General features: G+C 41.9%; 1 protein-coding gene across 1 annotated transcript in view; it reads right to left on the reverse strand.

Annotated features, from left to right (window-relative positions):
* Nucleotides 1–26,418, reverse strand: part of LOC144762428 (cytochrome P450 2K1-like) — a 618,298-nt gene that overhangs the window by 365,375 nt on the left and 226,505 nt on the right. The window contains exons 3-4 of the mRNA XM_078647610.1: nucleotides 21,458–21,607; nucleotides 15,107–15,267 (exon numbers count right to left, since the gene is read on the reverse strand). Of these exons, the coding sequence (XP_078503736.1) occupies nucleotides 15,107–15,267; nucleotides 21,458–21,607 (311 nt within the window). The remainder of the gene's footprint in view (nucleotides 1–15,106; nucleotides 15,268–21,457; nucleotides 21,608–26,418) is intronic.

Below are 26,418 nucleotides of genomic sequence, written 5' to 3' on the forward strand. Positions count from 1 at the left end.
AACACATACTTACTCTCTTATACAATCATTGATACAAGTACACATTGATCTGTACAGAGTCACACACCTCCCATCCAGCCACACACACACTCAGTCTCCCATGCAAATACTTGGGCAATCAATCAATAACCCATATAGTTACTCATATAGCTACTGATCAACACATGCAGCAGTTTACAGAACAACAGACATAATGATGCACAAATTAAGACAGTTTAGTCACTAACCCATGCACTCAGTGAGACACATTTAATCACTCACTCATACATTCAGTCATGCACCTACTAAATCCTTCGTCCAGACACTTATACATCCACTCATTCTTCAATATGTAAGACATATTTTAACTTTACAGAAACATAGTCACTGGATGTTGTCATCAGTGATGTCACTGACCATGTCATGAATGATGTAATATGTGACATCATCAGCAGTGGATTGCGGGTGCGCAATATATAGTTAGTGCAACTAACTATATATGGAATTTCAATGGTTTTGTGTGAGTAAAATAAGGTTTTTTAAATGCTAATTCCTAACTATATATGGTCTATAACCTATGGTTTTTTCAGTGAATTTTCAAGGTTTTGTAAATGCTAATTCCTAACTATATATGGTCTATAACCTATGGTTTTTTCAGTGAATTTCAATGGTTTTTTAATAGCAAATATCATAAGCTGTCGAATGTCAAGTACGTGGTAAGAATTTTTTTTTTCGTGTTTATGCACACTGATCTGCTTTGATTGCTGCCCCCCACCCCTCATTTCTATTAGGAGTACTCTCTCTTTGCAGATAGTGAAGGGTAGTTAACGCAGCCCTTTCCCCCTTTGTAATCCGTCGTGCCTGCTTCTCTCTCCATTTGATTGATTGTTCTCTTTGGTTCATTCTCTATTTACAAACAAGCACAGAGTCGCAATACTCTGTTTAGTCTTTGCAGATAGCGAAAAATCGTGTAAAAAAACAAAAGGAATCGAGCAAAATCAGTAGGCCACTAATGGGATCTCTTTTGACCTCGCTAAAATAGAAACATTAGGAACAACCTGTTGAAAATAGCAATGCGTATGTATATAAGCGGCGTTCATTTGTGTTCACAGTACCCCTTGTTGATTGTTTCAATCGAGCATTGAATTGTTCGAAGTTAATTCTCTTAACGATCTTCTCTACCTGCAAACGAGGAAGAATAGGAATATTCTATCTCCCTTTGCAGATAGTGAAGGGTAGGTAACGCAAGCCTTTAACACGTCGTACCTATTTCATTCCTCATTGATTGATTGATTGTCCGAACATTGACTGTTTGGGAATTAGTTCTTTTTGGAGGTATTCCCTGTTTGCAAATAAACGTAGGAAAATCTTTGCAAGTAGTGAAAGGGTACGTAATGCGGACCGTTCTCCCCCGTTGTAATCTGTCATGCCTATCTACTCCCCACTGATTGATGCACCTTTTTCACCCGGACCATTTACTAGAGATACGTCATCTGGCCCGACCAGAGAGCACCCCTAGTGAAAAGGACATATGCAATAATAACGAAGTGATCACTGTATCCTGTTAACAGAAACTTTACCATGAAACAACCTGGAAAGAAAAAAATAGGAAAACGAAAATCAGTAGGCCACTGATGAACATGAACTTTTATTAAACAACGAACAAAGAAACGATAACATAACGTAATGATAAAACCTATTAATGTCCTAGAAACAAGAAAACGTTAAAATATGCCAGTGGTGAGAGACCAGAAAAACAGTAAGAGAAACCAAATCACCCCTCGCTGTCCCACCGCCTGCCACGCCAAAAAAATCGATAGACTAGGGAAAATGCAAGTCAGTAGAACATCCACCCCCACTCTGGAAACTTCCAAGGTGGGGCAGGGTTCCGGCTACACCCAGCCGGGAGCAGCCCATATAAGGCAGGTCCTGCTGCCACGCCTCGGCCAGGAGATCCTAACGTAGGGTGTAGCCGGAGGAGAGGCCGAGACCAGCGGGACCCGGCCAGGGGATTGCCTTTACAACGCTGAACAGTTGCAGGGGGGGGGAATGTCTCCTCGACCCTCCCCTCTCTCTCCCAGTCCGGCCGCGGTGGCCCTTGAGAGTTGCAGGTAGTCCCGCCACATGCTCTTCCGGTCCGACCACCAACGGTCGGGGGGCCGAGGCCGACGGGATCCGGCTGCAGCCGATAAACCAAGAAACCCGTTCATGGGGCCAGAGCCAGGGGCGTCCGGCCGACATCCACCGGAAGCCCGGCCCGAAGACGGACGGGACACTTCTTTCTTTTATAATGGCTGCGACAACACTGGAGGGGGATGTCTTGCACATGCCTCCGACCCCCCCCTCGTCCTCATCGCCTGGTCCGGCCATAACAAATCTCAAGCGAGACGCCGTGGGGTGCACTGGGAGGGAGAGACGGTGCGAACAGGCCTCTCCCGCCTCCCCAGGTGGAGGCTTCCCAGCTGCACCCTCAGCGCTCCAGGCGGTGGCATCCTAACAACTACAGTGCTGCACAGTTTCGGAACGACCTAGATAACGGTTCTTCCACTGTGGCCATGCTGCAACGTCTCGCCCGGCAGGGTGGAGCCCGTCCGCTCATGTGACCCCGCGATCGCCGGTAGCTGCCGAACTCTCAAAATGGCTGTCGACCTGGCAAGAGCGGGCCCAACATAAAGAAATGGCCCGGTCACTGGTTGACTCCACCACCGTAGTCCTCCACGACCTTGAAGATTCTAGAGGAGCCGCGGGAGTCTCCGACCCCCGATGGGGAATGACTGCCATGATCGCCCGTGGAGTGACGAAACTGTATCCGCGGGACGTCGGCGCTCCCATGCTGGCGCCAGCCTCACTTTGAATTACTACAATCCTGCAGACCTCACTTCCGGTGAAAGCACAGTGTGACCCGGTAGGAAAAATTATTGCACCCCCTCCCCTTTTTGACTGATAGTTCAAACCACCGATCCTTTCCTTTGCCCTTTTAACGGAACTTTGGACTGCCTCCCCCTCTTTTACATTTTGTAGAGAAAACAAAACATTAACCACTACATTAGCATAGCAGTTGACACCAGAACTGTTTTCAAATTGAAACCAACAACATCTTCAACAGAATCCTTTTTGTTTCTGCTGTGACCCTGCTACAGCACAGGCATTGTCCCCAGCAGTAATTCTGCAATGCCGGTAAGAATAGCTGTGGTGCCTACTGGACTCACTCACCCCCGCGGCGCCCCACGCCGTTTTTTGCTGGGCGGCAACTTACTAGACATCACTTTCGTGCCATCTAGATTTCAGCGCGTTCTGCTGCCTTGGAACTATTCGCACAACAGACCGCTACTGACAAGAATATTTCATTATTGGTGCTGTCAATTTCAATAAATCTATTGGATAATTAAAAAGAAATTGCCACGGTCTCTTCGTTGTTTAAATGTTTTTACTGTTTTTGTTTTGTTGTATATATTTATATGTTATTAAAGTTTTATATTCCTACTACTTTGTTGGAGTGCTATATATTTTTAATGTGACACATAATTGTAAAAACTTTGATGTACAAAGAGTCATTCCTGGAATCTTCCGCTTCAGGCTCGGTCCCCTCCCCAATCACAATACAGGATGGTTTTCAGATAGTAGGAACGCGTGTGCTGTGACGGATCTCATCGAGTGTGGGCCTTGATCTACTATAACTCCTTTGAAGAGGGGTGATTCTTTACAGCTGTGGCCATAAACTACATCTGCAGGGCTAGCTGATAGCCTGGACATTCGGACACAGAGGAAGAGGAGTGTCAGAGGGTGCGGTAGTGAATAGGGCGAAAGGGAGGTGTCGGGCGGGCACAGAGTGTGATTCTCAGGGAAGAGCAGCGCAGATGGGGGGAGGTTTATTGCCCATGCATAAGACAGAGAGCGGTGGTGACCAGTGCCTAGGGAAGATGCTTGCGTGGGTGAGGAGCCATGCTACGAATCGACAGCGTGCAGAGAGTGGGTCTGGTCAAGACACCTAAAATGGCTGCCGTGCACGACAAAAGTGTGGCATTTCAAAAAAGGCAAGATGGCGCAGACAATGTTTTTCAACACTTCCTCATTTCCTTCGAATCGAACGTTAACAGACGTTGGGGCATATTACCAAAGTTAAGCGATATTTATCGCTAACGATGCTTACCAACCAATTTTTTACCACTAAGCATCGTCAGAAATTATCGAAGATAAACCTTACTATTATCAAGGTTTATCGCAAATGCGATAATAAACGGCCGCAATGCATGAATATCGCTAAAAACTCAGCGATATTCATGCATTACCGAGCTAATGCTCTTAGCCATGTTATCCACCTCCCATTGGATAACATGGCTAAGAACTGCTCAGGGCAGGTGTTACTTTTTGGAGATATTCGCGCTTAGCGCGAATATCTCCAAAAGTTGGTAATAGGAGATAGATATCTTGCATGTTGTAATGCAAGTTATTGTGGTATATGGAACTCATACCATAATCTCTCAGGAAAGCAGAAACTGATCCTTTTGGGACCGCCTAAAAAGGCCTAGGGGGTGAGGAGTACTCTACTTTGCCCCCTTTTCACGTTCCGAACTATTTTATTTTACTCTCTTCTGTAATTACACAAAATACCAGCGATAAGATGCATCGGAGACACACAGTGAGAGAAAGGAGGCCGGAGATGAAGAAGACATGTCAAATACACATTGGAGATAATATAGTGGCAGAAGGGAAGTAAATATGAGTAAACTTACCATGTAACATAAAAATGTTGCACTCTATACTATAAGTCTCATTTTATACTACAATCACTTCGCTACAACCTCATAAATTAAAAATAAAAATGAATAATGTCTCAAACAATTTTTGATTTCTAAATATAAATTTATTCTTCAGAATTTTCTAAATTTGAAACAACTAGTAACATGTCCTCATCAGTAATTTCCTCTTCAATCATCTCATCTGGAATCTCCTCATTAAAAGTCTGCAATGATGATTCTTGTAACTCTATGGTCTCCAAACACTCGATAAATTCGCCATCAAGAGATTGATCAAAAAAATCATTCAAGTCATCTCCTCCTTCTGACAATATTTCATTATTGGTGCTGTCCATTTCAATCAATGTAGTGGAATCATTCAAGTCATCTCCTCGTGACAATATTTCATTATTGGTGCTCTCAATTTCAATCAATGTAGTGGAATCATTCAAGTCATCTCCTCCTTGTGACAATATTTCATTATTGGTGCTGTCCATTTCAATCAATCTAATGGAATCATACAAGCCATCTCCTCCTTGTGACAATATTTCATTATTGGTGCTCTCAATTTCAATCAATGTAGTGGAATCATTCAAGTCATCTCCTTGTGACAATATTTCATTCTTGGTGCTGTCCATTTCAATCAATCTAATGGAATCATACAAGTCATGTCCTCCTTGTGACAATATTTCATTATTGGTGCTCTCAATTTCAATCAATGTAGTGGACAATTCAAAAGAAATTGCCACGGTCTCTTCATTGTGAGCCATTTTATTTTGAAATTGCTTGCTGTAAATTGCAGAAAAAAATAATCACTTTCATTTATCGTTTTTAGTAATACATAATATAAAACTAACTTCATCAAGTATTTAGTATAACAGAAGGACTGCAAATAAATAACAGAAAACATTTTTCAAATTATCTTCAAGTGTACAACATAGTTCCCCTTACAAATTAACAACTCACCTTTTTAAAAGTAGCAGAAGTGTTAGTACTGTGTAAATCAAACACCAGAAATTCACCACCAAAAATTCCTCACAAATGTACCTCAGACAGTAGTATCACAAAATGGCTGTGGTTTCCTCTCATTTGACATATATACATAACCAATTAACTTTCATCACACACAAATACAAAACCAAAGTAACATTTTAATTGGTTCTAAATTTCAACACTTTCAAATGTGTTTTCCCCATGCAATTTTCCATAGGACATTTACATACGTCTACAGCCTGAATGGCTGAACGGAATTACACCAAACTTGGCAAAATGGTACATCAAACCTAAGAGGTCAGGAATGATCTACTATGCCCCCTTATGGTCATTTCCCCCTTCGCTTTGGCCTCCTCTTGTCTCTCAATCCTACCGAGGGACAAGATGGCGGCCGCTACGGACTGTTTGGAATGTTGACAGACGCCGGAGAACCAATCAGCTTCGCAAAGCTCCGTAACGCGAAAAGTACGCGAAGCGGAGCGCTGTTACAGATATATATCTTTTTTCCAACGTTAATTTCTCAAAATCCACTGGAGCACATATATTGAGACCTAGCAAAGGCACATCGGGCTACCAGTCCCTAATATTTTGCCAAGTTTCGTGCAAATCCATTCAGCCGTTCGATTATTATTATTTTGTTTTTTTTTTGCCCCGCGGGGCCCTTTTAAAACCTCCACATCAAACCTAGGGGGTCAGCGAGGATCTACTATGCCCCCTTATAGTTATTTCCCCCTTTGTTTTGACCTCCTCTTGTCTCTCGATCCTACCGAGAGACAAGATGGCGGCCGCTACGGACTGTTTGGAATGTTGACAGACGCCGGAGAACCAATCAGCTTCGCTTCACAAAGCTCCGTTGCGCGAAAAGTCCGCGAACCAGAGCGCTAACCGGTCCGCTGTTACAGATATATATCTTTTTTTAAACGTTAATTTCTCAAAATCCACTGGAGCACATATATTGAGACCTACAAAAGGCACATCGGGCTACCAGTCCCTACAATTTTGCCAAGTTTCGTGCAAATCCATTCAGCCGTTCGGGCTAAAAGTGAGGCCAACCGCCCTATGGAAAACTCAATGTTAAAAACACGTTTTGGGACCCCCCTTTTTTCTCGGCCCCCACTGGACGAACCCCCCCCAAATTTTCAAGGGCTGCTCAGAAACAAAATGTGCCATTTTCCTGAAAATTTCAGCCGATTCCGTCCACAAACGCCAAAGTTATTAGACATAGAATTTTCAAAAAACCCATAGAGAAAAAATCCTAACTATATATACCTACTGGCGACCGCCAGTAGGTAATATATAGTTAGGATTTTTTCTCTATGGCGACCGCCAGTAGGTAATATATAGTTAGGATTTTTTCTCTATGGGTTTTTTGAAAATTCTATGTCTAATAACTTTGGCGTTTGTGGACGGAATCGGCTGAAATTTTCAGGAAAATGGCACATTTTGTTTCTGAGCAGCCCTTGAAAATTTGGGGGGGGTTCGTCCAGTGGGGGCCGAGAAAAAAGGGGGGTCCCAAAACGTGTTTTTAACATTGAGTTTTCTATAGGGCGGTTGGCCTCACTTTTAGCCCGAACGGCTGAATGGATTTGCACGAAACTTGGCAAAATTGTAGGGACTGGTAGCCCGATGTGCCTTTTGTAGGTCTCAATATATGTGCTCCAGTGGATTTTGAGAAATTAACGTTTAAAAAAAGATATATATCTGTAACAGCGGACCGGTTAGCGCTCTGGTTCGCGGACTTTTCGCGCAACGGAGCTTTGTGAAGCGAAGCTGATTGGTTCTCCGGCGTCTGTCAACATTCCAAACAGTCCGTAGCGGCCGCCATCTTGTCTCTCGGTAGGATCGAGAGACAAGAGGAGGTCAAAACAAAGGGGGAAATAACTATAAGGGGGCATAGTAGATCCTCTCTGACCCCCTAGGTTTGATGTGGAGGTTTTAAAAGGGCCCCGCGGGGCAAAAAAAAAACAAAATAATAATAATCGAACGGCTGAATGGATTTGCACGAAACTTGGCAAAATATTAGGGACTGGTAGCCCGATGTGCCTTTGCTAGGTCTCAATATATGTGCTCCAGTGGATTTTGAGAAATTAACGTTGAAAAAAAGATATATATCTGTAACAGCGCTCCGCTTCGCGTACTTTTCGCGTTACGGAGCTTTGCGAAGCTGATTGGTTCTCCGGCGTCTGTCAACATTCCAAACAGTCCGTAGCGGCCGCCATCTTGTCCCTCGGTAGGATTGAGAGACAAGAGGAGGCCAAAGCGAAGGGGGAAATGACCATAAGGGGGCATAGTAGATCATTCCTGACCTCTTAGGTTTGATGTACCATTTTGCCAAGTTTGGTGTAATTCCGTTCAGCCATTCAGGCTGTAGACGTATGTAAATGTCCTATGGAAAATTGCATGGGGAAAACACATTTGAAAGTGTTGAAATTTAGAACCAATTAAAATGTTACTTTGGTTTTGTATTTGTGTGTGATGAAAGTTAATTGGTTATGTATATATGTCAAATGAGAGGAAACCACAGCCATTTTGTGATACTACTGTCTGAGGTACATTTGTGAGGAATTTTTGGTGGTGAATTTCTGGTGTTTGATTTACACAGTACTAACACTTCTGCTACTTTTAAAAAGGTGAGTTGTTAATTTGTAAGGGGAACTATGTTGTACACTTGAAGATAATTTGAAAAATGTTTTCTGTTATTTATTTGCAGTCCTTCTGTTATACTAAATACTTGATGAAGTTAGTTTTATATTATGTATTACTAAAAACGATAAATGAAAGTGATTATTTTTTTCTGCAATTTACAGCAAGCAATTTCAAAATAAAATGGCTCACAATGAAGAGACCGTGGCAATTTCTTTTGAATTGTCCACTACATTGATTGAAATTGAGAGCACCAATAATGAAATATTGTCACAAGGAGGACATGACTTGTATGATTCCATTAGATTGATTGAAATGGACAGCACCAAGAATGAAATATTGTCACAAGGAGATGACTTGAATGATTCCACTACATTGATTGAAATTGAGAGCACCAATAATGAAATATTGTCACAAGGAGGAGATGGCTTGTATGATTCCATTAGATTGATTGAAATGGACAGCACCAATAATGAAATATTGTCACAAGGAGGAGATGACTTGAATGATTCCACTACATTGATTGAAATTGAGAGCACCAATAATGAAATATTGTCACGAGGAGATGACTTGAATGATTCCACTACATTGATTGAAATGGACAGCACCAATAATGAAATATTGTCAGAAGGAGGAGATGACTTGAATGATTTTTTTGATCAATCTCTTGATGGCGAATTTATCGAGTGTTTGGAGACCATAGAGTTACAAGAATCATCATTGCAGACTTTTAATGAGGAGATTCCAGATGAGATGATTGAAGAGGAAATTACTGATGAGGACATGTTACTAGTTGTTTCAAATTTAGAAAATTCTGAAGAATAAATTTATATTTAGAAATCAAAAATTGTTTGAGACATTATTCATTTTTATTTTTAATTTATGAGGTTGTAGCGAAGTGATTGTAGTATAAAATGAGACTTATAGTATAGAGTGCAACATTTTTATGTTACATGGTAAGTTTACTCATATTTACTTCCCTTCTGCCACTATATTATCTCCAATGTGTATTTGACATGTCTTCTTCATCTCCGGCCTCCTTTCTCTCACTGTGTGTCTCCGATGCATCTTATCGCTGGTATTTTGTGTAATTACAGAAGAGAGTAAAATAAAATAGTTCGGAACGTGAAAAGGGGGCAAAGTAGAGTACTCCTCACCCCCTAGGCCTTTTTAGGCGGTCCCAAAAGGATCAGTTTCTGCTTTCCTGAGAGATTATGGTATGAGTTCCATATACCACAATAACTTGCATTACAACATGCAAGATATCTATCTCCTATTACCAACTTTTGGAGATATTCGCGCTAAGCGCGAATATCTCCAAAAAGTAACACCTGCCCTGAGCAGTTCTTAGCCATGTTATCCAATGGGAGGTGGATAACATGGCTAAGAGCATTAGCTCGGTAATGCATGAATATCGCTGAGTTTTTAGCGATATTCATGCATTGCGGCCGTTTATTATCGCATTTGCGATAAACCTTGATAATAGTAAGGTTTATCTTCGATAATTTCTGACGATGCTTAGTGGTAAAAAATTGGTTGGTAAGCATCGTTAGCGATAAATATCGCTTAACTTTGGTAATATGCCCCAACGTCTGTTAACGTTCGATTCGAAGGAAATGAGGAAGTGTTGAAAAACATTGTCTGCGCCATCTTGCCTTTTTTGAAATGCCACACTTTTGTCGTGCACGGCAGCCATTTTAGGTGTCTTGACCAGACCCACTCTCTGCACGCTGTCGATTCGTAGCATGGAGGGGGAGGCAGTCCAAAGTTCCGTTAAAAGGGCAAAGGAAAGGATCGGTGGTTTGAACTATCAGTCAAAAAGGGGAGGGGGTGCAATAATTTGCGCTGCTCTTCCCTGAGAATCACACTCTGTGCCCGCCCGACACCTCCCTTTCGCCCTATTCACTACCGCACCCTCTGACACTCCTCTTCCTCTGTGTCCGAATGTCCAGGCCGGTCCTAGGCTATCAGCTAGCCCTGCAGATGTAGTTTATGGCCCCAGCTGTAAAGAATCACCCCTCTTCAAAGGAGTTATAGTAGATCAAGGCCCACACCCGATGTGATCCGTCACAGCACACGCGTTCCTACTATCTGAAAACCATCCTGTATTGTGATTGGGGAGGGGACCGAGCCTGAAGCGGAAGATTCCAGGAATGACTCTTTGTACATCAAAGTTTTTACAATTATGTGTCACATTAAAAATATATAGCACTCCAACAAAGTAGTAGGAATATAAAACTTTAATAACATATAAATATATACAACAAAACAAAAACAGTAAAAACATTTAAACAACGAAGAGACCGTGGCAATTTCTTTTTAATTATCCAATAGATTTATTGAAATTGACAGCACCAATAATGAAATATTCTTGTCAGTAGCGGTCTGTTGTGCGAATAGTTCCAAGGCAGCAGAACGCGCTGAAATCTAGATGGCACGAAAGGGATGTCTAGTAAGTTGCCGCCCAGCAAAAAACGGCGTGGGGCGCCGCGGGGGTGAGTGAGTCCAGTAGGCACCACAGCTATTCTTACCGGCATTGCAGAATTACTGCTGGGGACAATGCCTGTGCTGTAGCAGGGTCACAGCAGAAACAAAAAGGATTCTGTTGAAGATGTTGTTGGTTTTCAATTTGAAAACAGTTCTGGTGTCAACTGCTATGCTAATGTAGTGGTTAATGTTTTGTTTTCTCTAGAAAATGTAAAAGAGGGGGAGGCAGTCCAAAGTTCCGTTAAAAGGGCAAAGGAAAGGATCGGTGGTTTGAACTATCAGTCAAAAAGGGGAGGGGGTGCAATAATTTTTCCTACCGGGTCACACTGTGCTTTCACCGGAAGTAAGGTCTGCAGGATTGTAGTAATTCAAAGTGAGGCTGGCGCCAGCATGGGAGCGCCGACGTCCCGCGGATACAGTTTCGTCACTCCACGGGCGATCATGGCAGTCATTCCCCATCGGGGGTCGGAGACTCCCGCGGCTCCTCTAGAATCTTCAAGGTCGTGGAGGACTACGGTGGTGGAGTCAACCAGTGACCGGGCCATTTCTTTATGTTGGGCCCGCTCTTGCCAGGTCGACCGCCATTTTGAGAGTTCGGCAGCTACCGGCGATCGCGGGGTCACATGAGCGGACGGGCTCCACCCTGCCGGGCGAGACGTTGCAGCATGGCCACAGTGGAAGAACCGTTATCTAGGTCGTTCCGAAACTGTGCAGCACTGTAGTTGTTAGGATGCCACCGCCTGGAGCGCTGAGGGTGCAGCTGGGAAGCCTCCACCTGGGGAGGCGGGAGAGGCCTGTTCGCACCGTCTCTCCCTCCCAGTGCACCCCACGGCGTCTCGCTTGAGATTTGTTATGGCCGGACCAGGCGATGAGGACGAGGGGGGGGTCGGAGGCATGTGCAAGACATCCCCCTCCAGTGTTGTCGCAGCCATTATAAAAGAAAGAAGTGTCCCGTCCGTCTTCGGGCCGGGCTTCCGGTGGATGTCGGCCGGACGCCCCTGGCTCTGGCCCCATGAACGGGTTTCTTGGTTTATCGGCTGCAGCCGGATCCCGTCGGCCTCGGCCCCCCGACCGTTGGTGGTCGGACCGGAAGAGCATGTGGCGGGACTACCTGCAACTCTCAAGGGCCACCGCGGCCGGACTGGGAGAGAGAGGGGAGGGTCGAGGAGACATTCCCCCCCCCTGCAACTGTTCAGCGTTGTAAAGGCAATCCCCTGGCCGGGTCCCGCTGGTCTCGGCCTCTCCTCCGGCTACACCCTACGTTAGGATCTCCTGGCCGAGGCGTGGCAGCAGGACCTGCCTTATATGGGCTGCTCCCGGCTGGGCGTAGCCGGAACCCTGCCCCACCTTGGAAGTTTCCAGAGTGGGGGTGGATGTTCTACTGACTTGCATTTTCCCTAGTCTATCGATTTTTTTGGCGTGGCAGGCGGTGGGACAGCGAGGGGTGATTTGGTTTCTCTTACTGTTTTTCTGGTCTCTCACCACTGGCATATTTTAACGTTTTCTTGTTTCTAGGACATTAATAGGTTTTATCATTACGTTATGTTATCGTTTCTTTGTTCGTTGTTTAATAAAAGTTCATGTTCATCAGTGGCCTACTGATTTTCGTTTTCCTATTTTTTTCTTTCCAGGTTGTTTCATGGTAAAGTTTCTGTTAACAGGATACAGTGATCACTTCGTTATTATTGCATATGTCCTTTTCACTAGGGGTGCTCTCTGGTCGGGCCAGATGACGTATCTCTAGTAAATGGTCCGGGTGAAAAAGGTGCATCAATCAGTGGGGAGTAGATAGGCATGACAGATTACAACGGGGGAGAACGGTCCGCATTACGTACCCTTTCACTACTTGCAAAGATTTTCCTACGTTTATTTGCAAACAGGGAATACCTCCAAAAAGAACTAATTCCCAAACAGTCAATGTTCGGACAATCAATCAATCAATGAGGAATGAAATAGGTACGACGTGTTAAAGGCTTGCGTTACCTACCCTTCACTATCTGCAAAGGGAGATAGAATATTCCTATTCTTCCTCGTTTGCAGGTAGAGAAGATCGTTAAGAGAATTAACTTCGAACAATTCAATGCTCGATTGAAACAATCAACAAGGGGTACTGTGAACACAAATGAACGCCGCTTATATACATACGCATTGCTATTTTCAACAGGTTGTTCCTAATGTTTCTATTTTAGCGAGGTCAAAAGAGATCCCATTAGTGGCCTACTGATTTTGCTCGATTCCTTTTGTTTTTTTACACGATTTTTCGCTATCTGCAAAGACTAAACAGAGTATTGCGACTCTGTGCTTGTTTGTAAATAGAGAATGAACCAAAGAGAACAATCAATCAAATGGAGAGAGAAGCAGGCACGACGGATTACAAAGGGGGAAAGGGCTGCGTTAACTACCCTTCACTATCTGCAAAGAGAGAGTACTCCTAATAGAAATGAGGGGTGGGGGGCAGCAATCAAAGCAGATCAGTGTGCATAAACACGAAAAAAAAAATTCTTACCACGTACTTGACATTCGACAGCTTATGATATTTGCTATTAAAAAACCATTGAAATTCACTGAAAAAACCATAGGTTATAGACCATATATAGTTAGGAATTAGCATTTACAAAACCTTGAAAATTCACTGAAAAAACCATAGGTTATAGACCATATATAGTTAGGAATTAGCATTTAAAAAACCTTATTTTACTCACACAAAACCATTGAAATTCCATATATAGTTAGTTGCACTAACTATATATTGCGCACCCGCAATCCACTGCTGATGATGTCACATATTACATCATTCATGACATGGTCAGTGACATCACTGATGACATCACTGATGACATCTCAAATGACATCACTGATGACATCACTGATGACAACATCCAGTGACTATGTTTCTGTAAAGTTAAAATATGTCTTACATATTGAAGAATGAGTGGATGTATAAGTGTCTGGACGAAGGATTTAGTAGGTGCATGACTGAATGTATGAGTGAGTGATTAAATGTGTCTCACTGAGTGCATGGGTTAGTGACTAAACTGTCTTAATTTGTGCATCATTATGTCTGTTGTTCTGTAAACTGCTGCATGTGTTGATCAGTAGCTATATGAGTAACTATATGGGTTATTGATTGATTGCCCAAGTATTTGCATGGGAGACTGAGTGTGTGTGTGGCTGGATGGGAGGTGTGTGACTCTGTACAGATCAATGTGTACTTGTATCAATGATTGTATAAGAGAGTAAGTATGTGTTAGTATATGGTTGAAAACGTAAGGTGCTCTATGTTTAACTGTATAGAGTAGAAAATGGAAGTGTGATTGATTCTTTACAGGACTGACTAGGTGTGTGAGTAACTCCATGGATGAGTGGCAGAGTGTGAGTGTCTGTATAGGTGTATGAGTGCATATGATTGTGTTGTAAACATGAGTGATTGTATGTATGAATGATTGTATGGGTGAATGAGTGAATGTGTGTGTAGACGTAGGAATCAGTGAGTACGTATGTAGTAACTAGTATTGGTGTGTCAATGGTTTCAAAAATTATACTCTGTTTTTAACACTGGGTGAAACAGAGGTTATATTAAAATGTGAGGAGATGCATTGTATTGTCACATGAATGATATCATCAGTGATGTGATCATTGATGTCAAGTGAGATGTCATCAGTGATGTCATTTGAGATGTCATCAGTGATGTCATCAGTGATGTCACTGACCATGTCATGAATGATGTAATATGTGACATCATCAGCAGTGGATTGCGGGTGCGCAATATATAGTTAGTGCAACTAACTATATATGGAATTTCAATGGTTTTGTGTGAGTAAAATAAGGTTTTTTAAATGCTAATTCCTAACTATATATGGTCTATAACCTATGGTTTTTTCAGTGAATATATATATATATACACACATACACACACACATACACACACACATACACAAACACACATAAATAATGCTGTATTTTTCTCTCTAGGAATTTTTCTCTCATAGGAAGAGGCCTGGGAGGTGATGTTAAGTTCCTCCTGTTTTTCAGAAAAAAATCTAACACATTTTCAGAAAGCATTTGATGCTCTTCTATCAGAGCCTGAGAAAGTATTGTGGCTCTATTTTTCCCTTTAATGGTCTTTAAGGAGTTAAGTGGTGTTACACCATGTAAACATTATTACTGACAAAAAAAAGACTGGTGCAAACCAACAAATGCAGTTCTTTCTTTGTGGAGAGGAATTGATCTAAACAAATGTAACAATCAACAAGCCAAAGAAGACCTACCAAAACAATAGGTTTTGCTAGAAGTCTCAAACCTTCATTGATCAAGCTCAGGAGCCGTAAGAATGTTGGGTCGTCGTGCTCGAATCGGTGGCCAAGCACAATAGCCACTATGATATTGGCAATGGATACATTCATGATCGTCATGTTGTCAAAAGGCTGGCCTGGAAAGTAAAACAAAAACTCAGTTAATAAAAATGATGCAAATATTGTGCTACATTTTTCATCTCGTCTCCCTGAAGATTCACTAAACAGCATTGAATTGTCCACCATATCCCCTACTGTCCTCCAGTAAATGGGTGCCCTGTCGCTGCACCTTTCCATGCTCCATAAAGGAGAAGCAGTTTCCCTCCCTCCCACTACTTGAATCATTTCTCATATTGAAGCAAACGAAAAACCAAACTGAACTGAAGAAACCAAGAAACAGAGAGAAAAAAAAAGAAGAATTACAAACACGTTAATACCACCCTTCAGCTCTGGACATTTTTCAAAAGGCTCCGGACCTCCTCTAGCAATGAACAGCACTTTTCGTTTAGATCGTTTGACAATCGAGGCTTGGTCCCCCCACTGATCTATTCACATAGTTTTCCATCTCATTACTTTTCGAATCTCACAGCTTTTATTTGTATTTGCTCCTCTCATTGTCTTGCATAAGAGAACAATCCTCAAGACCTGATACCCTTTGTTTCAACTCGTGCAGAAGTGCTGAGATTTGGCATACTACCTCCTCTATGTTACTCAATACTTGATGGAGTGCAGAGATTTCCTTCGATTATGTATTTTTCAGCTCACAAATTTAAAGCAAACTCGTCTCTAAAAGGAGCTGCAAGGGTGGCTGGACAGCTTACCCCTGGACCCTCATACTCTGCTTCAGCGCCTCTGCTGATCAAAGGAGGTTGCTTACATACTTCTTCTATAAGCAGTTCTTCTGTTTGCAGATTCAAAAACTGCCCTCCTGACATCGGGTTTAGACCATTTAATAGTTCATCTGCCCCAGAACAGATTGGCGAGCAATATCGAGTGTCTCTTGTACCCTTGCTACTATTTGATACCTCTGAAGGTGCAGAATCAGGCCCACCCTTTGAATACCTTGCGTAGAGTGCATACTCCCTCTTTGCTGCTTTTATTGCACTCTCCAAACTGAAACCATCCTGTGCCACTGGGGTATGCCCATCTTTTGACTCTCGTCCCCACCTTTGGGCTAGCCCAACTGCATCTATAGCTGTGTCAACGGAAGGGGAGGAAGAACTACCTCTAGCTGAAGGTATACAACATCTATGGATTGGCACAAATTAGTGTTTAGGGAGGCTCCTAATGATGCTTCTCCGGTCTCCTGCAACTGGGCTAGAGGATCAGTATTTGGTGTAGGCCTCACCATTCACGCGCTTTGAAGGTTACTAACCGTTTTATCCCTTTCGGATACAGTGGAGCGTGCTAACCATCTTTTGACTTTTTGTAGCTGAGGTGGCAAACTAGTAATTGGATTATTTGTCCCTCTTCCATTTAGCTGCTGCATATTCGCCCAGCAGGTTTCTAGTTCCCAGCCAGAGAAAGCGCAATCCAAAGCACATGAGTCACATAAAAAGATGCAGTAGAAGAGAGCCTGCCCAGCGACCCCTACGTGGGTGGTGTCAAGCATGCTACACAGCCTGTGCAACATACGCCTCAATGACCCACTGTGAGAAACATGGTCGCTATCTCCATGCTAACTCCTGCCAATGATTCCACATGCCGTGTCTTTCTCTTGGCGTTTCAACCTAGTGGGACATTTCTGCTTGATTGTCTGAACACCGTTAGAAGGCAAAGGGGCTGAATGCACCACCTCAGGCCACAAGCCCCCTTGCACGGTCATGATAGAGAGCAGATACAGAGAGATGCAATTTTAAAGTGCTCCCATCCTCGTGGTGGCTCATCTCTGACCTGGAAGCCAACCATGAAAAGTAGCCAGGTCCCTGGAGTGAGGCTATCAATGGTGCACATGGGTCTGCCATTGCCAGAGAGAGTGGGCAACTTAGGGGGTCTCGGGTTGGTTGGAGAGGAAGGTGGGTGTGGTAACTTATTAGTCATGTAGATTGTAGATTATAGAATTTAGAATGTATGACATAGTTGGAATGTAGTGAGTACAAGTTGTAGAATGCTGTTCCACTTCTGAGTTGCATCTCAGGGAAGCAGCACCCTTAATCTGTACATGCTTAACTTGAATTCAATAAAGAAGATTTACAAGTGAACCATTACTCTGAGGAAGTTACTACAGATTTTGGCGACGTCTGGATTTCTCATCATAACTCTATACTCAGAGAGGTACTCAAAATTCTTTCTGATGATGGTTTGGTTGCTGAATTATGCAATTGCAAATTTGCAGAAAAATCAGTCACATACCTGGGATACGAAATTTGTGAAAGAGGTATTAAACCCAAAGCAAAATTAGTTGAGGCTATTATCAACTCCCCTGAACTGAAATCAAAGGACATGAATTAAAGTTAGCAATAGCCAATGCCCCTATCCTACAGCTCAAACTTTTCTCACTACTGATGCCAGTGGGACTGGTTTAGGCAGTGTCCTCTCGCAAATGTCTGAGCAAGGTGTTGAGGTAGTCATAGCGTTTGCGTCACGTTCCTTGTCACCATGTGAGGAGAAGTATTCCTTCATCGAGCGGGAAACTTTGGCCTGCATGTGGGCAATGGAACATTTTCGCAAGTTCATTTGGGGCAAACAGTTCATACTCCGCTCTGATCATAAACTTTAACCAAGTTGTTGACCACTGAGGGTTTATGTAGAGCATCAGCCAGGATTGTGAGATTATCCATGAGACTTCAGGATTTTGTGTATAGTATTGAGTAGGTTCCAGGAGTCAGGAATGTTATTGCAGATTTCCTAAGCAGACTTTCTTTGCCCATGAGAGAGGTTGATCATAACTCTTGGAATGATTGTTGTGTGGCAGGAGTGTTTTCTGACTCTCAAGGCTTATCAAAGGATGAATGGGAAAGTGAATGTACGAAAGATGAAGTTCTTGACGGTGTTAAAGAAAGAATCACTAATGGTTGGCACACACATTCAAAATCGGATTCTCAGTTTAAACCATTCTGGGAAGTAAGAGATTAACTAAGCTTAGATGACATCTTTGTGCCCTGGTGATAAGCTAGTACCACCCAAAGGTGTCCGCTCCAAAATCATAACATTGGGACATGAAGGGCATCCGGGGGTTTCCAGGACTAGGAAAAATGTTAAAGCTTTGTACTGGTGGCCTGAATTTGATTTAGAAATTGGAAGGTCTGTGTGAGAGTGCATCAGTTGTGGGTGTTCAGATAAAAGTAAAAAAACACTCAATCCTCCAATGTCTTCTTTGGGATGTCCCAAATTACCGTGGGAAGAAGTGGCGTTGGATATAATGGGACCCATTATATGGCAGGATGATTCTTGTAAGCATATATTGGTTTTAGTCGATCTGTTTTCGCTATGGATAGAACTGAAGGTTGTGGAGAATGTTAACACTGACATAGTAATCACATTTCTGGATGAATGTTTCATTAGAGAAGGACTGCCCACTTCTATCTTAACTGACAACGGGGTGCAGTTCAAATCGGATGCTATGAAAGTGTTCATGGAGTCTATGGGCGTTAAGCAGAGTTTTTCTGCTTTATATCATCCTCAAGGGAACTCTGTGGTGGAGAGAGTTACCAGGGTGATAAAGGGAACATTACAGTTGGCCAATAAAGAAAGAAAGGATTGGAGTACTGAGGTAGATAAGCTGTTACAGTCGTATAGAATAACTGTGCACGATACTTGCGGTGAAAGTCCTTTTGGTTTAATGAGAGGCAGGTTTCCTTATTGCAAAATGAATCCTTTTTGGATGGGCAGAACTAGGAAGTGGGATTCTAAGAAAGTCAGAGAAAACATTTGCAAATCTCAAGACAACAGCAAAGTGTACTATGATAAGAAACATGGAACCAAGGAGACATATGTTGAGGTTAGTCAATAAGTCCGAGTCAAAACCACAAAGAAAGTTGGGAAACTTCAACCACGTTTCTCAGATCCTAGAACAATCACCAAAGTAATGCAAAATACGGTCATGTTAGATGATGGTACCATTCATCACATGAGCAAAATTGCATTAGCTAGGAGTCAGGAAACAGCTTCAAGGAGGGAGATGGGGGTGATTACTGGTGGTTGAGCCCCATTGTGTCATCCGATTCAATTTCTGTTCAACCAGATGCTGTTCCTGTTCATGAAAATGTTGTTGTTGAGGATTATGGTCCAGAGGAAGCAGGTAATATGGAGTTGGGTCTTGAAGCTAATACAGACCCAGGTCTACAAGAATCTGTTCCCATGTGCTCTGCAAAGGACTCTAGAGTTGATCAACAAGTTTACACCAAAAGTGGAAGGAAAGTAGTCACACCAACATTTTTACAAGATTATGTTTGTAGTTAAAACCTATACTACAGTATTAGTTATTTCACTGATATTTATTTTCATCTTTTATTTTTTTTATTAAGAAAGGAGATGTGTGGTAACTTATTAGTCATGTAGATTGTAGATTATAGAATTTAGAATGTATGACATTGTTGGAATGTAGTGAGTACAAGTTGTAGAATGCTGTTTCACTTCTGAGTTGCATCTCAGGGAAGCAGCACCCTTAATCTGTACATGCTTAACTTGAATTCAATAAAGAAGATTTAGTGAACCATTCTTCTGAGGAAGTTACTATAGTGGGTGTGAAAGTGGGGGTGTGCGACCAGTTGAAAGTAGCAAGATAAAAGAGAGGATGAATAGTTTAAATGTGACCACGAATAGAAAGCAGCTGGTGAAACATAAATGTTTTAGATTTAGATATTAGGAGATGTGATGGTTAAAAACTTGAAAGTTGCAATATTTTAATGTTATCATATGAATGTGAACAGGTTTGGGAATAGACTTAAACATGGTGCATTGCTGAAATCGCTCTCTTCATTTAGCCCCGATGTAATGTATCTACATAAAATGCATTTTAAGAGTAATAATGCTCCAAAGTTACGGCTACCAGGAAGGTTTTTGGTACCATATTTTTCCTCATGAGGGGTGGCAATGAGGGGTGTTGCAATTTTTTTTCCTAAATCAGCGGAGTGGCATATGAAGGAAATAGTGAGGGACACCAATGATAGGTGGATTTGGGTGAAGACTCAAGTTAAGGATAGGGTGGTCAACTTTTTGAATTAATATGGGCCCATGTCAGGTGAGCCACAGTTATTGTAAATAATCTATAATTTGGCTATGAAGGTAGAGGGGACTTTAATTGTATACAAGTTTTAAGAAAGGACACCTCAAGCAAGGCCACACACAGCTGAAGCAAAAAAGTTACCAAGTTGATAAAAATATTATAACTGGATTTTATGTAAGTCGGCCCGGTGGTTGGATCACCCTTAATACTCACAATATACATGCCATTTGCATAGATTTAGATCAGCCTCTTATTTAGATTTTTTTACTTATGACTAGTACAATGAAATGGGCCTCTGTGGAGATTGTGGCAAACTTATTCTATGATCATACAATAGTTTCTCTCCAAGTGGTACTGGATCTGCTGTCAAAAACTACACCAAGTTGGCATTTTAATAAATTAGATCAGATCAGGTTGGAGGACATGATGGTCTTCATAAAGGAATTTTTTTCAAATAAATTGCAACACCACATTCAATTTTATGGTTTGGGAAACATGCAAAGCTGCTATTAGGGGACCGGTCATTGGTTATAAAGCCACGCTTAATATGATATATCTCTGTAGAACACAGGCCCTTCAAGGCACCGCGCTGTGCCTGTCATGTTGTGCATGAAACTGCAGGGGGGTACCATAGGTACCCCCCTGCACCCCCCACCACCACTGGAGTCCATGGGGGCCCACAACGGGCCCCCACAAGCACACTCCGCATGCCTTCCTGTGGAGGCATCGCCGCCAAGGAAAAGCATGTTCAAGCCCACATCCAAATATGGCTGGGTGTGTCTAACAGACACCGCCACCATATTGAACCCAAGTCAACCGGGTGGAAAAGCAAAGGACGGTCTTTCCGTCCGCCACAGACCCCCCAGCCATAGTAATATGGCGGGGGTCTTTTCTGGAAGGATGGCGGACGGATCCCCCCCGCCGGGCCAGCGGCAGCTACCGCCGGCCCGGCGCAAGCGATCCACCCGCCACCCTAATGGGGCCCAATGTTTTTTGAGTCCTCTGCTGGCTGCAGTGCTCAAAAAATTCTATAAAGTCATTAACAAGAAATTTGGGAAAGTTTACAAACTCAGAATATGACTGAAACATTTACGTGGACAGAAGTAATTTGTGCAGGTTAGCAGTTATTTGTTTGGTTGCCATCCAATAAAGATATTTACCTTTGTATGATTCAAAATGTTGGATCAAATAGCCACATTCTTCAATAATTTTGTCTTCTACTGTCGATTTGCCCATGCCTAAGTCGCGTAAAGTTGCTATTGTAAATCTTCTCATCACCTTCCAGTTCTCCCCGTGTGATAGAATTATTCCTATATAGAATTGAAATGATAACAACCTCTTAAAGCTTAGTTTTCATTCAATATGATTAATTCATGCAAATACAAGAATGTGAGTGGCACAAAGTGATCATACTTTAAAAATGTATATCATTACAGTACCTTAAAAAATATATGCATTCCTTGATGCTGCATCTCCTTGATGCTGCATCTCAGCTTTCCTATTTATAGAAATACTGAATTATAAATAATCATATGTGTCATAGGACACACTAGACGTAATTACCCAATCTGCATATATCACCATAAAACTCTGAAAACTAAAATTGAGCCTTTTGAACATTTACACCTTCTTCTACATGCACCATTGTCTTCTTGACACAAAGTGGGATGTCTTCTTTCAAATGTGCCTTGGCATTTCAGTGGAAAGTAGTTGGCGTGATTAGATAAGATTCACCTATACCTCCAATAGTACCCCAACATTTGACCGGAATTTGTTTCAATCTACTGTTACAAAATGCAATTTTGAACTGACTAATCAGAGAAAATGTTTGTGTACTTGTTAGGCAGTGCAAATATTAGTGAAAAGGTGCACCAGTGCACCCTTTGTAACCTGGACCACAAAACTCATGCAACACTCCATAGTGCTTGCTCATGACAGAAAGGCAGACACACACATGTGAACACACACACAAACACACACTCACACGTGACTCTCCCACCCTGCCCCCCTTTCTTAGATGTCTATTTGCCTCTAGAAAAATAAAAATCTACAGTCTGGGTTGAGAGATGTTGCCAACAGGACTGCCTTAGTGAAACTGTAGGTCCCAGAGAGAAGAAGAAGAAGAAAAAGTAAGGTTTTAAGGCCTGCTCTTTTTAGGGCACTAATCTCAAAAACAAATGTCCCATCCTCTCAATTTGAATTGGCCTCCTCAAATTTTTAGGATTTATTTTTGTTAGCATTCGACCAGTTATGACCTAAGTGTGAAAAAAATAAAATACCAATAAATAGTGATTTATTTGAAATAATCTAAAATGTTGCTAATCCTGATTTTACATGTTCTTACGCATAACAATTTTCTCAAAACTTCCAGATGCTTTGAATAGCCATGGGCTGTTGGACTAAACTATCCCAGTTAAAATTAATGATGGGATGGTTGGAGTACAAAAAGTGCTTGGAAACATATTGAGTACAACATGTACGTGTCTGGTATGATTTATTAAAGATCTTTCATGGTCTGAAATGGATTACTGACAAAATCTCAACAGCAAAAATGTTGAGCTACAAAAATATTGGGACACAAATATTGGTGTGCAAAATATCGAAGTCCTATCTTCATACTGGAAAGTACAAAAATATCGATAAAACACTATCGCTGTTAAAAAAATTGTTGTTTAAAATAAAGATAGTTAGAATTATTAGATTTTTTTTAAATGATAAGTAATTAATATAATGTAAAAATACATTAAACCTACATATACATCAAATATATTATATATATGAACTTAATATAACTAATAAATAATGATTTTAATGAATTCTAACATATTAAAACAGAGGTCTTCAAACTTTAGTAGGTTGAGCCCCCCCAGCTGAATTTTTTTAGATGTTGGGCCCCCCACCACCTGACAGAAATTTCTGGAATTGACCGCCACGCGCACATTCCGTACAGGGGTGAGTGAGGTGACCATATGAATTTATTTGGGTATGCATTATAGTGCAGAGTGGGACGAATGAATGTATGTTTAGTGGTGGGCTTATTGGAGTGAGATTGCAGATGGAGCAGTGAGGGGGACAGGTGAGTGAAGTGTCACGAGTGCAGGTTGAGTAGTGTGCTCTTGCGACTGCGGGGTGAGGTACCGGGTGAACAGCGAAAGTGCATTGTGAGTGCAGAGTGATCACTGTGAGTGGAGGGTAAGTGGGTGAATGATGTGAGCGCATGGTGATCAGTGTGAGGGTGGGGTGAGCGGGTGAATGGTGTGAGTGCATGGTGATCAGTGTGAGCGCACTGTGATCGCTGTGAGTGCAGAGTGATCACTGTGAGTGGAGGGTAAGTGGGTGAATGGTGTGAGTGCATCGGGATCAGTGTGAGTGCTGGGTGAGGGTGAAAGTGAAGAGCGAGAATGAGGAGTGAGTGGTCTGAATGCAGGGTGCATTCCCAGACACTTGAAGTAACCCAGCATGTTATTGACGGCAGCATAGGGTTTCAAATGTGTTAAACCATTGCTAATATGGCAGTAACCAGGGATCAGGGTGGAGGAAATAAATAATGTGCTGATCCCTCAACAAACTTCCAGTCTTATGATTAGGGTTGCCAGCTCATTATTTTGTTATCACAGATGGTAGAAAAATAAGCAGTCACCTAAAGCTGTATTTTCAGCACTTGTCTGTGCAGACTTTGAACAGCAAATATACATAGAAATAACTTTTAATTGTCTTCTAGAGCTGCATGAATGATCCATGACTGATAATAAAAGGGAACAACGACAGAAAAGTCACATTACAAATGAATACATACTTGTTATTCATAACCATATTTAGCAATTTGCAGGCTTTTTAAACAACACATGGCTGGCTTGCATTTTGCGTGCCTGCCTGTGCAATTTTAAAAGAAACTTTCAGGGACGTTTTAAGGATTTTGGGGCGTGTGGGCCAAATGTATTTTCGGGGTCCCTGTACGGACCCGCTTTGATTTTATGATCCAGTCTCATCTCTTTCATGCCTTCTTTGGTCAAATACTAAATGTGTGTACATTGGATATTCAGGGATAGTGATGTGTGTTTTCAGTATGTAACACAACAGCAGTTCAATAATATTACTGCAAATAATCTGTCACACCCTTCCATTTCTCATATGTGAGGTCATGTATTGATCTAAAATAAACTTTTTACATGGATGTTGCATGATGCATAAACATTTTGTCTGTAAAATGTCTGTAATAGACTCTTGCACATTAAAAGTGAATGATAGAAACACGGTATTTACAACATACAGCAGTAGCCACCTAAACAAATGTGGGAAACAGCATGGATGGATGTATTTATTTATTTGTTGTCACAATTTAAGAAATGATTGCTCTGCCTCTTATTTCCTAGTTCTGGCAGTTATTTTGGGATTTTGATATCCAGGAATGCACTTTTAACCGAAACTACCAATTTGCAAATATTTGACGTTCTCTTCCATCCAATACAGGTGTTCACATTCCTTTTCGAATGTACATCTTGACTTTTGGGGATATGTACGGCTTTTTTAAATTTATCTTACATGAGCGTAGCTCCCAGTGGTGTAGCAGCTGCATTGGTAGCATTGGTCTCTGAACCCGTGTTAAATCTGCTGGTTACTGCACCTCAATTCTACCTTTTGTTAGCTACCCAGCTAATATCACAGTGCTTGCAATTGGGTCCATGGAGCACTTGCTGTGCCTCTGTTATCTAACTCTCCCAAGAGGGGGTTAATTTAGAGCTGAAATGCTTCAGGTGCAGTGGGAGGCGAGGGGTCTCCTCTGCTAAAACCGAAAGTGTGTCTGTTTGTTTGCTTTCGGTTTTAGCAGAGGAGACTCCTTGCCTCCCACTCCAGCTGAAGTTGTCAACTCCGTGAATTAACCCCCTCCTGGGAGAATTACCCAGACAAAAGAACGGGCACGTAGTGCCCCATCGATTTCCACTCCCTCCTCCCTCCAACCATACCGGAGTTTTCTACGAAGAGTTGCGATGGACGCAGGGAATAAAGGGATTAGAGAGGAGTGGCGCCCCCCCTGGGATGGTGTTGCGCCCCCCCACGGGGGCGCGCCCCACAGTTTGAAGAACTCTGTATTAAAACATATTAAAAAATATAAATATATATATATGTATATACAACGGTAAACTAAAAATACAAGTAAATATATACATAATAAATTGAAATATTGAAATATATATATGTTTTTACAATTTCATTTGACACTTCATTAACTCAAACAGTAGTGAAAATGTTGGATAGCGGAGCGGATAAAATTACTATTCACACTCCAGGAAGTTCAACAGTAGGGAAAGTGTTGGATAGCGTAAGGGTAAAACTTACTATTTCCGATCCAGAGAGTGTAAAGTAGGGAAAGTGTTGGATAGCGGAGGGAAAATGTTTACTATTCCCACTCCAGGGACAACAGTAGGGAAAGTGTTGGATAGTGTAGTGGTAAAAATTACCATCCCACTCCAGGGAGTGCAAACGTAGGGAAAGTGTTGTGTAGCAGAGAGGAATAATTTACTAGTCCCACTCCAGCAGGTAAAACAGTAGGGAAAGTGTTGGATAGCGGAGGGGACTATTTCACTATTCCCACTTCAGGGATTACAATAGTAGGGAAAGTGTTGGATAGCGGAGGCGTTGCAATTACTATTCCCACTCCAGAAAGTGCAACAATAGGGAAAGTGTTGGATAGTGGTGGGGATAAAATTACTATACCCACTCCAACAAGTACAACATAAGGGAAAGTGTTGGATAGCATAGGAGTAAAATGTACTATTCCCACTTGAACGAGTGCAACAGTAGGGAAAGTGTTGGATAGTGGAGGCGAATAATTTACTATTACCACTCCAGAAAAGTTATTAACATTAATTAAAAAACATATAGTTAATTCTGAATAATTTACCTGTCACCATATTCCCCTATGTATAACACCACCAATATTGTAAAATATAACACAATTAACATAATTCATTAATAATAATAAACAAACAATTTAAAAGCAATCAATAATAAATTAATTCATACAATTAACAGTAAAAAACTATATATTAAAATTAATTTAGTTCCCTGTCTACCCCCTATCAACCCCCAACCCACTCTTAAAGAAATAACACAAATAACA

Source organism: Lissotriton helveticus, chromosome 6 (genome assembly GCF_964261635.1).
Source record: "Lissotriton helveticus chromosome 6, aLisHel1.1, whole genome shotgun sequence".
In the NCBI taxonomy this organism is placed as follows: Eukaryota; Metazoa; Chordata; class Amphibia; order Caudata; family Salamandridae; genus Lissotriton; species Lissotriton helveticus.